The sequence below is a fragment of the Pelophylax lessonae genome, assembly GCF_965119305.1.
Source record: "Pelophylax lessonae genome assembly, chromosome: 5".
Lineage (NCBI taxonomy): Eukaryota > Metazoa > Chordata > Amphibia > Anura > Ranidae > Pelophylax > Pelophylax lessonae.
Window position 1 is genome coordinate 396,011,058 of NC_138772.1, and position 13,606 is coordinate 396,024,663.

General features: G+C 36.0%; 1 protein-coding gene across 2 annotated transcripts; it reads right to left on the reverse strand.

The window, feature by feature from the left end:
* Positions 1-1,052: 1,052 nt before the first annotated feature.
* Positions 1,053-10,153, reverse strand: ADCYAP1 (adenylate cyclase activating polypeptide 1). Of its 2 annotated transcripts, XM_082258781.1 has the most exons (5): positions 9,409-10,153; positions 9,073-9,177; positions 5,565-5,699; positions 4,906-5,001; positions 1,053-1,404 (listed from the first exon to the last, which is right to left on the reverse strand). In XM_082258781.1, the coding sequence occupies exons 2-5, from the start codon at positions 9,174-9,176 to the stop codon at positions 1,218-1,220; spliced, it is 522 nt and encodes a 173-aa protein (XP_082114907.1). In that variant the 5' UTR covers position 9,177; positions 9,409-10,153; the 3' UTR covers positions 1,053-1,217. The 2 variants fall into 2 exon arrangements, with proteins under 2 accessions (XP_082114907.1, XP_082114908.1); XM_082258782.1 differs by lacking the exon at positions 4,906-5,001 and having other exon boundaries at positions 9,409-10,149.
* Positions 10,154-13,606: the final 3,453 nt, after the last annotated feature.

Sequence of the window (13,606 nt, forward strand, 5' to 3'; positions counted from 1 at the left end):
GAAACACATTATACTTTGTATCACGTTCCAATACCAAGCTGCCCATTGTCAGTGAGGTAATGGACCTATTCAAGGAGCAGTTTGTTCATTACTTCCCAACTCTGTTGACAGGTCCATAGCCATGTACTTCATTTTGGGCAGTTCCTTTAGACTGCACTGTACTTATTTCCAGATTTTATATTGGCATTTTAATACAGAGGTGTTGACCAAACCAACCAGTCTCATCTGGGGTTACACTATTTTTTTTTGGTAATGGACAACACCATGTTATCTTTTCTGCTTCAGCTTTATACATTACAGCCCATTACCACTCAACAGCAGGTATGCTGCCGTTTTGCCAAGATTTCTCTGCTATGTGACCTAATCCAATCATTAAGAAGATTGACAATTCAACTAGGGTTTAGGACTCTATGCAAAAAAGAAGAAAGGATTTCAAAAGAAGTCCATAAATTTGTTAGAGCTGTTGGGTTATTAGGAAACTATTTAGGAAACATAAAAACATAAAAATGTAAAATTAAAGACAGCACAACATTTGGGAAATCTAAGTGGAGGAACAGTGCCCCTAGAAAGCTTAAAAGGGCATGTGCTAGGACTCACCAAGGGCAGAACCTCTAATCTCTTTCAGGGATTCTCCAAAATTCTTATAAATCCTTGCACTAGGTTCAGTAGGTCATCATTGTCTGTGACCATCAGCAAAATAATAAAACTAATGTTCTCAACCCTGTTGCGGATAAAAATACTATCCATTTAATTTCAAGTTACAAAAATAGGAGCAAAATATTTAAAACAATGATTGTCTTTTTTTATCTATTTTTTTTTCTATAAAAACATAAACAGCTCATGTGAATTATCATTTTGTGCACACTCTATATTCATTTCCTATAACTTATGTATATGTATATATAATATATATATATATATATATATATATATATATATATATATATATATATATATATATATGTATATAAATATATATATATAACTTATTGATTGGTCCACAAAGTAAATCTGTGCGTTCTCTAGTGCTTTTATACAAAAGAAAAACAATATTATTATCAAAATATTCATTTAATGGCTTTACTTCATACATAAATACATGTTTGTAGATAACACAGGAGCGATGATTGTTCAGTCAGTTTGGAGATGATTTTTTTTTTTTGTTTTTTTCTTCATTTTGTTGGGGCTGTATACACAGGGTGGCTGGTTGCTCATCGCTACAAGTATGCTACTCGCCGTCCTTTATTTTTAATTCTTTGTTTATACCTTTTCCCCAGGACTGCTGCCAAGTATTTCTTGACAGCCATTTGTTTTCTGTAGCGGCTGTAGCTGTCAGTGAAGATGCCATCTGAGTGTCGTTTTGATAGGGGTTCCGAGTCATCTTCCAGGCTGCTACTCACTGCACTGCAATGGCAAAAAGCAAGAGTTGCAAACTACAGTAGAATCTCTCTACACTGCATCCAACCAGCTCTGTCTGTCCAGATTAATGCTACCGAATACCCCAAAGTCTAGATTTTTAGCATGCCACATCATGCACTTGTCCTGAAATTGTGAAGTCTATAGGCTAGCAAGTACATTTAAAACAGAACTCAAAAGTTTTTTGGGATGACATGAAGTAGGTGTATAATTATTAATTACAGTTGTAACCCAGTTGCTGTGATCCAGCATCTTACCAATTCAATAGTCCTCCTGCAGCCAACTCTTTCTGTACTATAGGTAGCAATACCAGTTCAATCATTCCAGCCTATGAGAATTTCTCAATAAGCAGAGACGGCTGGAGGAAGACTGAATGTATTTTCTGTAGATTTTTACAACAGAGTTTTGCATTATCTAAAGCCTAACAATGATACATTCCAAGCATATCAAAGTTTTGAAGGAAGGAGTTGTCTCAGACAGTCCATTGCCTTCAAGAAACTAATCCGGTTCAAGCATGCTCTAGAAAAATGAGAGGAGAAAAAAAAATTATAAAAGATGTTTATGATAGGGCAGCTTGTCCTTTCTGTTTTTTTTTTTTTTTTTCCAAGAGGAACTTTCAAAAATAAAGATGCCGACCACAGAGATATTTAATATTGATGCATTTATCTCACCTTACTTACAGTGGTGTCAGATTTGAGTTATAAATGCCACTCCACTACCAATGTTCACAAAACTGACCTTCAAGTGGAGATTTGTAACACACAAATCACCATGAACTAAAATTTTATTTTTTATAGATTTAAAAGGTTGCTAATTTGAACTAGTTTATTAATGGGTACTATATTACAAGTTATACAGTAATCCACATCACCAGTCAGACATTACATTTGATTTAATAACAAGGGCAAAGCAGATGGGTCACTGACTACTGAAAAGTAGCCAAGGATTAGCTAGTAAAAACTATTTAAGAGCTTCATCTCTGTGACTATATTAGTGCCACATACCAGTAAACAAATTCAGATTGTAATGGCAATGCTTTGAGGCATAATTATAAATCCGTGAATGTGACATTTGCCAAACATTCACTACATGTGAATAAATCACAGTAATTTAAAATACATGTATGAGGATGATTTGCCTGCAGTAAATATTTGGAGAATATCTCATTCACTCTTTTTAAAATATACCCCTAAACGTGAGTTTATCTCAGGTAACATTAACTTTTTACCAATGGAGCTCAGATGCATATCTAGTAGTCGCAGGAACTTTTTCTAAAATGTCTGCAGCTGTCACCTGTCTACTAACCCTCCTGGAAAAAGGGGGCCTTAAAGTACCAAGTTCTTAATTAATGTAACATTCCCATTATATTTAATTTGCACATGGAAAGATTGTTTTTGTGACATGAAATGATTTTCATATACTAAATATCTAAGTTACTCTATCTTGTATTGGAGATGAGAAATGGTTTTAAGTATTTTATTGCAAAATACTTTGAGATATTGCAAAGTTGATTTACCTAAGGCAAATAGGATGTACACACTGCATTTTAGCATGGACATTTTCCCACAGTTTAAAGAATATTGTGAAGCTCTGTTAAAGTCCATTGTCTATTAATGTGGAAGCAAAAAATACTGTTTTTATTTTAAATTTTCTTTGCATATGATTGGGTATTCTTTGCAAAGTGAACTTTCACCATGTCCACTAAGGTAGGGGAAAATTCCATTGCAAAGCAAGGAGCCTATTTGCCTTTAGATAATTAAACCCATTGTCTGCTATCCATTAGCAGTTTAATCACACTTAAAGCTAAGCAAGAAAACTAGGTTTGTTAAGTAATTTGCTGTATAGATCATCTTCATGATCTGATTTATCCCCTTCCCTTGCTGATTTATTCTGGCCAAAACAGATGCATCTGACAATGTACCATCTCGCCTTGGAACAGAGAGGCCATAAATTATTAGAAAAGGATTCTATTTTATCACCTCTGGCACCAGAATGTATAAATGTACAGCATTATATTCTGGTGTCACAACATCAGCAGTGTGTTTTTTTTATATATAATTAAGTCTTATCACTTTCAGGAAGCAAAAAGCAAGAGAAATATCTTAATGTCAAAGCCAATTATTGCTGTGTAAATCCTGAACAAAGGGTACAAACATCTGCCACGGTGTCTACCCAGGCTCCATTAGGCAACCTTATGCCTTGATCCTCATGTTAGACAATTCCCAAAGGCTTCTGTCTCATTACCAATCACTACAGGGCTGTCCCTTCTTTTGCTACCATAATTGCCGCTAGAGATTCACTGTCAACAGCATAAAAAGAGTTATGCTTATCTTGAGAAATGTGTGGCAGCACATGGATGTAGTGATTGGGAAAAGGTCTGGGCTGGCTTCCTAAAGTCCCTTGAATGGCAGACATTATTTTTATTTGCAGTTAACTAAGCAGTGAGTCATTACTTTTGGGGAGAAAAAATAGATACATCAGACATAAAACCAAACAATCTAGTAACATTGTCAGGCAAGTGTTCTGAAAAAGAGGAATGGCTTCTCTGCAAACTTCACAGATGTGCTACACAGCAGACCAGCACTCCTGCATTTTTAATAGCTTTCCTGACAAGTGCATCATTCGGCTTTTAAATAGGGGGGTCCTAAATATTTTTCAATACAAATCGCCGTTATATGACCAACTGCATTCCTATTCAGATAGCACTATTTGTGTGTGTGTGTTTTCCCGTATATATATATATATATATATATATTTAAATTAGGTTTTTGGTTTGCACTGCAATCATTGGAAATTTAAAGGAGAAATTAGCAAAATCAACACATGTAACACTCTGACACAGGAAGTCACAGGTTTTACTAACTAAAAGGAATCCACATAGGGTGATGATGAAGTTGGATAATTTAGGATGACAGTTTGGAGACAATATATTCATCATATGAATTATTCATTAGTATGAAGCAAGGCCTTCCCCAGAGTGTTATTAAAATGTTACCCAACCCAGAAATCTATACTGCAATAAAGGTACATAACCTACTGCATATTCCAAAGGAAGAGCGCTGACATATTGGACGATAAAAGGGTTGTGTTCCATCCGCAAAGAATTTAAATGCAGAGCCAAGTGGAATAAATAATACAGCCTACTATAATTGAATTTCTGGAGTGAAGCTGTGAAGTCTTACTGAATGGAGGCAGATGATAAAAATAAATATCGTGACATTTAAACTCCATATATTGGAAATGGATGCTGGGTGATGCTTTTCTCTTTAGGAAGCATTTCTTTTCATCGTTATTGGCGGTCACAATAGGACAGAAAGCAAAGTGTGACAAATTGATATGGAATTCTGATTGGTTGCTAAGGGTTATTGCCCTTTGTGCATCCTCACCAATTTATTAAATAGGCCTAAGTGTTTACTTAGAGTCATGTTTGTGGCTTTCTTTTCTTTCAGGATCTCCACACATACTATTTTTTTAAGAGCACAGCCTTACCCTAAGTGTTTGGCCATCAGAGTATGCAGGTATTTCCTCGCAGACAACTGCCCCAGTAAATTCCTATAGGCTTTGTTTAATAGATCATCAGCATGTCTAACAGTAAAGAAAAAAAAAAAAAAAGAAAAAAAGGAAAGATGATTCCTGGAAATCTGACATCAACATGTGTTGTTTTCAAGAAAGAAGCATTTCTCAATGGAGTGTGTGTGTGTGCTGTAAAGGGAGGGGTGGGTGTAGCTGCCCATTATAGCTTCCTGACTATCCCTAGGCTGATTTGTCACAGGGTCATGTTTTACTCTCATTCACATGTTCTGCCTGAAATATCCCTTCCTCCCCCCCCCATCTCTCATCACTGCATCACAATGCTCTCTTGCATTAACAATTTAGTATAGTTTTGTTATTTCCCAGAATGCTACTAAATTTCAAGATGCCACCTGATTAGCACTGAATGTTATTAATTTCCATACATTTCCATTTCTCCCTTAGAATATATTTATCCTACTAAATAATTTGGATGCAATGCAGAACTTTCATTATGATCTGACATGAGACAGAAACAGTATTACTGTGTTTTCAGATTTTATTTAGTTATTTATGACTATGCAACAAATGAGTTTATATAGGATTTAAGTTATTTAGGGGAAAAATTCTGTAGTCACCTCTTTTCCGCTGGGTAATAAAACGAGTACATATCGTCAAAGACCGAGGCTGGATTTCCGATGCCGATCGGATTGTTATCAAAAGCAAAGTCTGGAAGAGTATTGCCGTCCTCATCATATACTTCATCTTCAAGCCTAATGAGCAAAAGAAAAAAAAAACAGAAAGGAGAATGAATTGTAAGCCTCTTAATTAATCAAAAAATGCATAATGACTTGATCAGTGGCTTTCAGAGCAATGTAATCCCTGGCAAAGGTTCATTTCTAGTGTCTACATTACTGGTCTTTTCTCTCTGAATATTGTTCAATGATGAGATGCCAGACGCTGATGGAAAAAGACCCCCTGAGACCCTATCAATCTGTAGGTGGGCGTGAGAGAAATAACAAGAGCAGCCCATCTGTGAGCTGACCTGAGGTTGGGGCTGGGCCAGAGCTAGCTGCCAAATCCTACAATCATTAGTACAGGGAACTGAGAGAAGATAGGAGGTGGGGGGGGGGGAGATTAGAAATGCTTGTGGGGGGGGGGGGGGTTAAGAGATCCAACTTCCCTTTATTGGCAGAACAGCATCATCAAACACACTATCAGCTTCCAAACATTAAATCAGAGCACTAAGCATTGGCCACAAAGCACTGAAAATACTTAGCAGTATCATTACCCGGCTTCTCCCTGCAGAAGGAGGGGTATATTTGGACAGACTGGGTCCTGACTTTGACGGGTTCATTTGCTTTAATGCCAAGATCCTCCTTAAGATTTTTTTTTTTTACTTTGTATCTGCTGGGATGTAGGTCACCGTAAGCTATTTTTGTCAGTTTGCTTTGGCAGGGTTATTAATAATAAATGTTTCAAAAGTGTTTTACTCTTGCTAAATCTGGATCACAGTTTAGCTGTGTCAGATTCTCAGTACTATAGACAAAATATATTGGGCTTTATATATATTAACAAAGCCAAGGAGAGAGAAGAAAATACACACCCAAACACACTATGATTACAGCTGTCATTGATCATAACAAACATAGACAGCATTTTGGTCTTTTGCCTCTTCTTGAACTACAACTTCCATGATTCCCTCTACATGGATGATAGGAGTCATGTGCCAGAAATAAGTATAACAATAATTTGTTCATTAAAACCAATATTCATTTAGGGCTGCACAACAATGAGAAACATGACAGTTGTAAAAATATTATCTTTTTTTTTTTTTTTTTTTAATTAATGATATTAAGTTTTTTTTTTTGTTTTTTTTTTTTAGAAAAAATATTTGCATATCTCTCTGCTGTCTTTATTAATATATCAACATATTTATATTTTTGATGTTAGCAAAACAATAGTTATGTTGAAAGGTTTAAGCAATTTTAAGAGCAAATAATGAATTATTTATAAGCTCAGTAACTAGATTGTGGGATAAATCAAAGGCAAAACAAAGGCATGACTGACAAAAGCAATAAAAACAGTGATTATTTAAACAAAAGCAACAATTAAGTTATGTTTTGTGCCTCGTGGAACGGAAAAGAAGAAAAATCATTGTGAACGAAAGTTTTTTTTTTTTTTCTTAAACTGTGGCTAATAAGAGAAAGAAATGTACTTGTATTTTGTCCTTTTCTAACCTATGTGTGTTTTAGGGAACAGTTTAATTAGAAAAACTATGATTCTATGTCTATCACAGCATAACTTGCACTGTGTATTACTATATCTAACCATTCTGATCAGTACTAATGCTGCTGAATCCATCCCTTTATATGTAACACATTCCCAGTTAAAACAATAGTGTGCTACCTGTGCTGTCTTTGCTATTTGGAGTATTTAATTCTTCATTATATATTATTAGTCAAATGCAGCATAAGCATAGTAGAGAACCGTCTGTACAATACTGCTTGTCTAATAAATACATCCCAGTGTCAAGATTGTGAACTTTTCATATTTTTATGAATCTAAAGTAAGTTGATGCATATCAAGTAGGAAGAAAATACCTGAACATTTCACTGATCACATCAACTGTTTTATTGGCAACTTCAATAATATTCTAAACATGTAGTCATCTGATTAATTCATACAGCACAATAGCAGCACTGCAGCTTTCTGTATCGGCAGAGCTAGCAAGTACTAGACAGATAAAGCACTGGGGGCTTCCCCGGCTCTTGTAATTTTCCTTTTTAAAGAGGTATGATCACTGATATTACATGCAGATATTATAGTCTAGCAAAATATATGTACAATTCTCTGTTTTGTATTTAAAAGCTAGAAAGTTAAATATTTGTGCATGGATGTGTTAAAAGTATAACACAAAAAATCAGTTCTCACTTACTATATTTATATGTGTATATATATATATATATATATATATATATATATATATATATATATATATATATATATATATATATATATATATATTAAGTGAGAACAGATTTTTTTAGACCAGTTTATACTGCTATGTTATTAAGAACTGCAGACTAATGGATCAATTTCACTTGATGTTTAAATTGCTTAGCAGCATGAGGTTAACCCCATGTTGGCAACTGCCTTATTGTAAAACAATTAACTACAAATCAGGAAAGAGTGAACAAGGGGTTAATTGCATGCTCTTGTCTTAAAGTAGCTAAACCCTTAGCATTCTATCAAAGAGATGGGATACCTGTATATCTGTATACTTGATAATTTGGCATCCTAATACACAATGGATAATCGCATGCTTTACAAGCCTTATCCAAATTCAGAAACTGCTGCACATTGTGCAGAGTAAGAAAAACAATAGAAAACACAGCTTGTGGATTCATTGATGTTGTAGTAGCTGTATGCACCTAGGATCTACCTTGTGGATTTATTGATGCTGTAGTAGCTGTGTGCACCTAAGATCTACCTTGTGGATTAATTGATGCTGTAGTAGCTGTGTGCACCTAAGATCTACCTTGTGGATTTATTGATGCTGTAGTAGCTGTGTGCACCTAAGATCTACCTTGTGGATTAATTGATGCTATAGTAGACGTGTGCACCTAAGATCTACCTTGTGGATTAATTGATGCTGTAGTAGCTGTGTGCACCTAGGATCTACCTTGTTAATTTATTGATGCTGTAGTAGCTGTGTGCACCTAAGATCTACCTTGTGGATTTATTGATGCTGTAGTAGATGTGTGCCCCTAAGATCTAACTTGTGGATTCATTGATGCTATAGTAGCTGTGTGCACCTAAGATCTACCTTGTGGATTCATTGATGCTGTAGTAGCTGTGTGCACCTAGGATCTACCTTGTTAATTTATTGATGCTGTAGTAGCTGTGTGCACCTAAGATCTACCTTGTGGATTTATTGATGCTGTAGTAGATGTGTGCCCCTAAGATCTAACTTGTGGATTCATTGATGCTATAGTAGCTGTGTGCACCTAAGATCTACCTTGTGGATTCATTGATGCTGTAGTAGCTGTGTGAACCTAAGATCTACCTTGAATCTGTAAAAATGTACTCATTCAAATAATTACAGGTTTTCATGACAGTTATTGCCTCTAGTTTTGTACATACCTAAGTGCTGGGTACTTGAGTGCCGTAGGTGAGGAGTGGACAGTGCAGCGCATTACCCCGTACACCAATAGCCAGACGAGCAGTGCTTTCCTGTACATTGTCATTCTGCGGGTGAGAGAAGTGGAGGAAACACTTTCAACAAGCACTTCTCATTAACTCAGATCGATGTGTGATTTGACCTCAATTAGATCAATGCATATTCAACTAGGTCAAGCATAATGTTTACTGATACACAATTCTCTCAGTTATGTTTTATTATAATTATTTTTAAAAATGCTTATTTAATTGCAGACTCTATTCAAATGAGTAATATATAAAAGCATGCAAAATTCTTACCATATAAAAGAAAAACTCCACTGTGTTGCAGAAAAAAAACAAGTGATAAATTGGGTTCCAAGTTAAAGCCAAGTGTTGCAAGTTTCCGTGCAGTCTTAAAATGCTGTCTGCATTGCCTTGTCTGACAGGTTAGGATGACACGAAGACTGACTGCTATTCTGATTAAAAGTTTGAAGCAACCCACAGTTCCAAGGGAAAAACAAAGCTCGATTCCAGATGAGATGAGAAAAAGAGTAGAGAACAGCAAAATCAAGGATAAAATGCAACCTCCCTAGCTAAAAAAGTAACTGAAAGAAATAAAAAGAAAACAAGAATCTGTTGCTGTTGGGAAGTAAATACGAGTGAGCTATAAAAGCAGTAAGCCAGGGAGGCAGGAGAGCCTGGTGCAGCCTGTTATGAGTCTTGGGCTGAGATGCTAACAATGAGATCAGATCTTCTCTAAGATACTTCTCCTGAGGCGTTTCTCTAGATGCTTTCTTCTTCTCCTTCTTGTGCTGCAATTCAAGTTGACCAGCCCTCCGTTCTTGTATGTATGTACATATATTTATATATATACACACACATGCACCAAGAAAAGATATATATACTGCAAACGCCACTTTAGGAAGAGCCTGCTTTGTCAACGTTTGTCTGCATATTACCTTTAAATACCAGCTATTGTTTGTGATTCGGTGGCGCTCGCATTTTTATCCATGGATCAAACAGCTTCCCTTTTTTTCAGAGTGTAAGTCACGTAATGATCCGGTATCAGAAAAGACGTCATCAGGCCAATTCCTCTAGGAACATAATAGCAATTCTCATCTTTCCTCACAGATGATCTGATCACAGTCAAGTTTTCTTATAAATATTCTGACATACACATTACCTTCATTTCAACCACATTTGTGCTTTTTTTTTTTTTTTTTTCCTCTTCTTCTTCTTTGCCAAAAATGTTCCAGTTAATTATTTCTGACAGCACAGGTGACAGACAGAAGAATGCCATTTTCATTGTAAATTGCAAAAAAAGTTTAATCCAGAGAAGCATTGAAGGTTTTAGGAGATGTTTATGAAGTGATAAATGACATTAATTTTATCCTAACGCTAGCTTTTCTATGTGTGTACTTCAAACACATATGAGCACATGTCAGGAACAATTAAGTGAAAATCACAGATCTGCTATAGCATTATAAGGATCTCAAGAGTTTCCTTAAATACTTAATTTTTTTAAATGAGATAATAATTGACAGATTTCACTTATGGCTTGAAAATCTCAGTGGGTTTAATTAAAGGAGCTGTTCGTTTGGTGGTGGTGCTGAAAAGAAATAGCTGCTTGTTAAAAGCACTGTGATTTGAATAATTTTTCAGACATGATCAAACCATCTGTACAGATAAAAATATACTCTTTTATCCACTCTTAGAATTGTTTATTTGTAACAAAGAAAGCCTTGTGTAAATTACAATAAAAAGTATTATTGCTTAAAAGACTTGATAAACAGCAAACTACTATTTAACGTCAGTGATTTTTTTTTTTTTTAATTTGGGTACAGAGCTTGATAAAAAGGAAATATTAGATTAACTGTTGATTTTACATGGAACTCTTAGGGGAAATCCCCCATTAAGCATTTTGGACAGTAAATATTGCTTTTTCCTGTCCATTACTTTTTTTTTCCCCTCTTCATTTACAGAAAATGACGTACGAACACCAGAGTTACGTGGGTAGACCACCAAGATCCTCCCTAGACAATATGCTTCGAACATACTGTTCCGGCGAAAATAATACCAGCAAAGACATTTACAAGAATGTGGAATATGATGAGCAATTCAATCTGCTCTTTATTACTCAAACAGGACTTTTCAATAAATGGAAAGTGCAGTAACCTATAGCAACCACTTAATAATCATTCATTCACGTTTCTTGGTAGCTGTGATGTGCTGAATGGTGAAAAATGAACATGGGTTGCTATGAGTTACTACTTTTCATACTGTCATTATTACTCTTTGTTATGCCTTAGCATTTTTCTACTCTAGTCATAAAAATAACATAAACTATACTTTAAAGTTTTGATATTTTCACTACAATTTATTTACCAGGCTTCTTCAAAAGACTTCTCTGAGTCTTTTTACTTGTTTACCTATTCAATTGCATTCAGTTTTTTAAATGTCTTAAAATAATACATTTGACTACATGTCGAATCTGGTAAACTAGCAAATATTTGAAATATATATGCTAGGTAACAGCCATGTAAGTAGCCCAGGTTACTTTTTTTTAAACAAGGCTCAACTTTAACACAGTTTCTGAGATGTCTGCAGTGCTTAAGTCAAAAGAGAAGTGATTAAAGGGTACCACCATGTGGTCAATGGTGTTATTACCACGGAGCTTATGTATGGCAACAGGCAGTTCAAGCATTGACTAAAATAGAGGTTTGTCCACCTTTAGGGCTACAATGAAGAATGATGATTTAGGCAGAGTTTGGGCTTTTGGCAAAGACTGAATAAACCCAATATGTTTTTTTAAATCTAAGGTATATGAAGTGTTAATTTGATTCAAAAAGTTTATTTGCTGCAAACTGTTCCGTTTTTTTTTTTATGCTGAAAACAGACAATGGTTAGATGCCTTTCAGTAAACTCTTCCAATACACACTGGCAAAGCCTTCAACAATGATTCAGGGCAACTTCAGGAATTCAGTAATAAACTTTTTCTGCCATCAAATTACATTTCTCCAAGAAGTAAAGATAGATAAAGAACACAGTAAATTCTACAAGGCTATAAACCCAATAACCCAATAAACCCAATAGCTGACTACATGGACCATTCATGAGGTTCTGGTTACATTTCCCTGGTTGCATAAAGGCACTAGTGTAAGTGTTTAGCAGAAATGATTGGAAACAGTAAGCAAAAGTGAACTAATCCTTTAGGCATAGGTAAAAACTTTAATATTTGTAGTCTGGGTGCAGGTGCACTTTAAACCTGTCCTGACAGAAATACACTATATTGTCAAAAGTATTGGGACACCTGCCTTTACATACACATGAACTGTAATGGCATCCCAGTCTTAGTCCGTAGGGTTCAATGATGAGTTGGCCCACCCTTTGCAGCTATAGCAGCTTCAACTCTTCTGGGAAGGCTGTCCACAAGGTTTAGGAGTGTGTCTATGGGAATATTTTACCATTCTTCCAGAAGCGTATTTGTGAGGATGTTGGATGAGAAGGTCTAGCTCCCAGTCTCCACTCTAATTCATCCCAATCAGATTGAGGTCAAGACTCTGTGCACGATTTTGACCTAAAAGGTCAAAAATCGTTCAGCCTTAATAAACCTGCAATTTGTATGCTCTAAAAAAAAAAAAAGACTCTGTGCAGGCCAGTCAAATTTCTTCTATCCAAACTTGCTCATCCATGTCTTTATGGATCTTGCTTTGTGTATTGGTCCAAATCATTTGGTGTAGGGGGGATTATGGTATGGGGTTGTTTTTCAGGGGTTGGGCTTGGCCCCTTAGTTGCCGTGAACAGAACTCCTAAGGCATCAGCAAACCAAGACATTTTGGTTCATGCTCCCATCTTTGTGGGAACAGTTTAGGGATGGCCCCTTCCTGTCCAACATGACTGCACACCATGGATGAGTAAGTTTGGGCTGGAGGAACTTGACTGGCCTGAACAGAGTCTTGACCTAAACCCAATAGAACTCTTTTGGAATGAATTAGAGTGGAGACTTTGACCCAGGCCTTCTCATCCAACATCATTGCCTGACCTCTGGAAGAATGGTCAAACATTCCTATAGACACACTCCTAAACCTTGTGGACAGCCTTCCCAGAAGATTTGAAGCTGTTATAGCTGCAAACGGTGGGTCAACTCAATATTGAACCCTATGGACTAAGACTGGGGTGCCATTAAAGTTCATGTGCGTGTAAAGGCAGACTTCCTAATAATTTTGACAATATAGTGTATGTGGATTTCCATGACTGTCCTTCTTCTGAAAATGTTTACTTGGTTGACTGTTCTGTTAGCTTTAGTACTTTCAGAGTTCCGAATCCTGACCTTGGATAAGCACACAGATAAGAGAAGTCAAAAGTCTGCATTCTTTTATTGTGTCAGTGTTTCCACACATTGAAGAAAAAGTCAATTTAACAGCCAGGCAACATGCAGTTCCAGAGAGAGAGGTCAGCCATGGCAGCCCCCACATTTCTTTCATAGCAGATTTTCTTTAACCGCTTGCCGTCTGCT

Bases quoted from the DNA above. Each gene is read 5' to 3' on its own strand.
- ADCYAP1 (XM_082258781.1), bottom strand. From the start codon at position 9,176: ATGACAATGTACAGGAAAGCACTGCTCGTCTGGCTATTGGTGTACGGG. The intron at 5,700-9,072 runs GTATGTACAAAA...TTTGCTCATTAG, and splicing joins CTCAAGTACCCAGCACTTAG to GCTTGAAGATGAAGTATATG. The intron at 5,002-5,564 runs GTGACTACAGAA...CTTTACTGTTAG, and splicing joins TATTACCCAGCGGAAAAGAG to ACATGCTGATGATCTATTAA.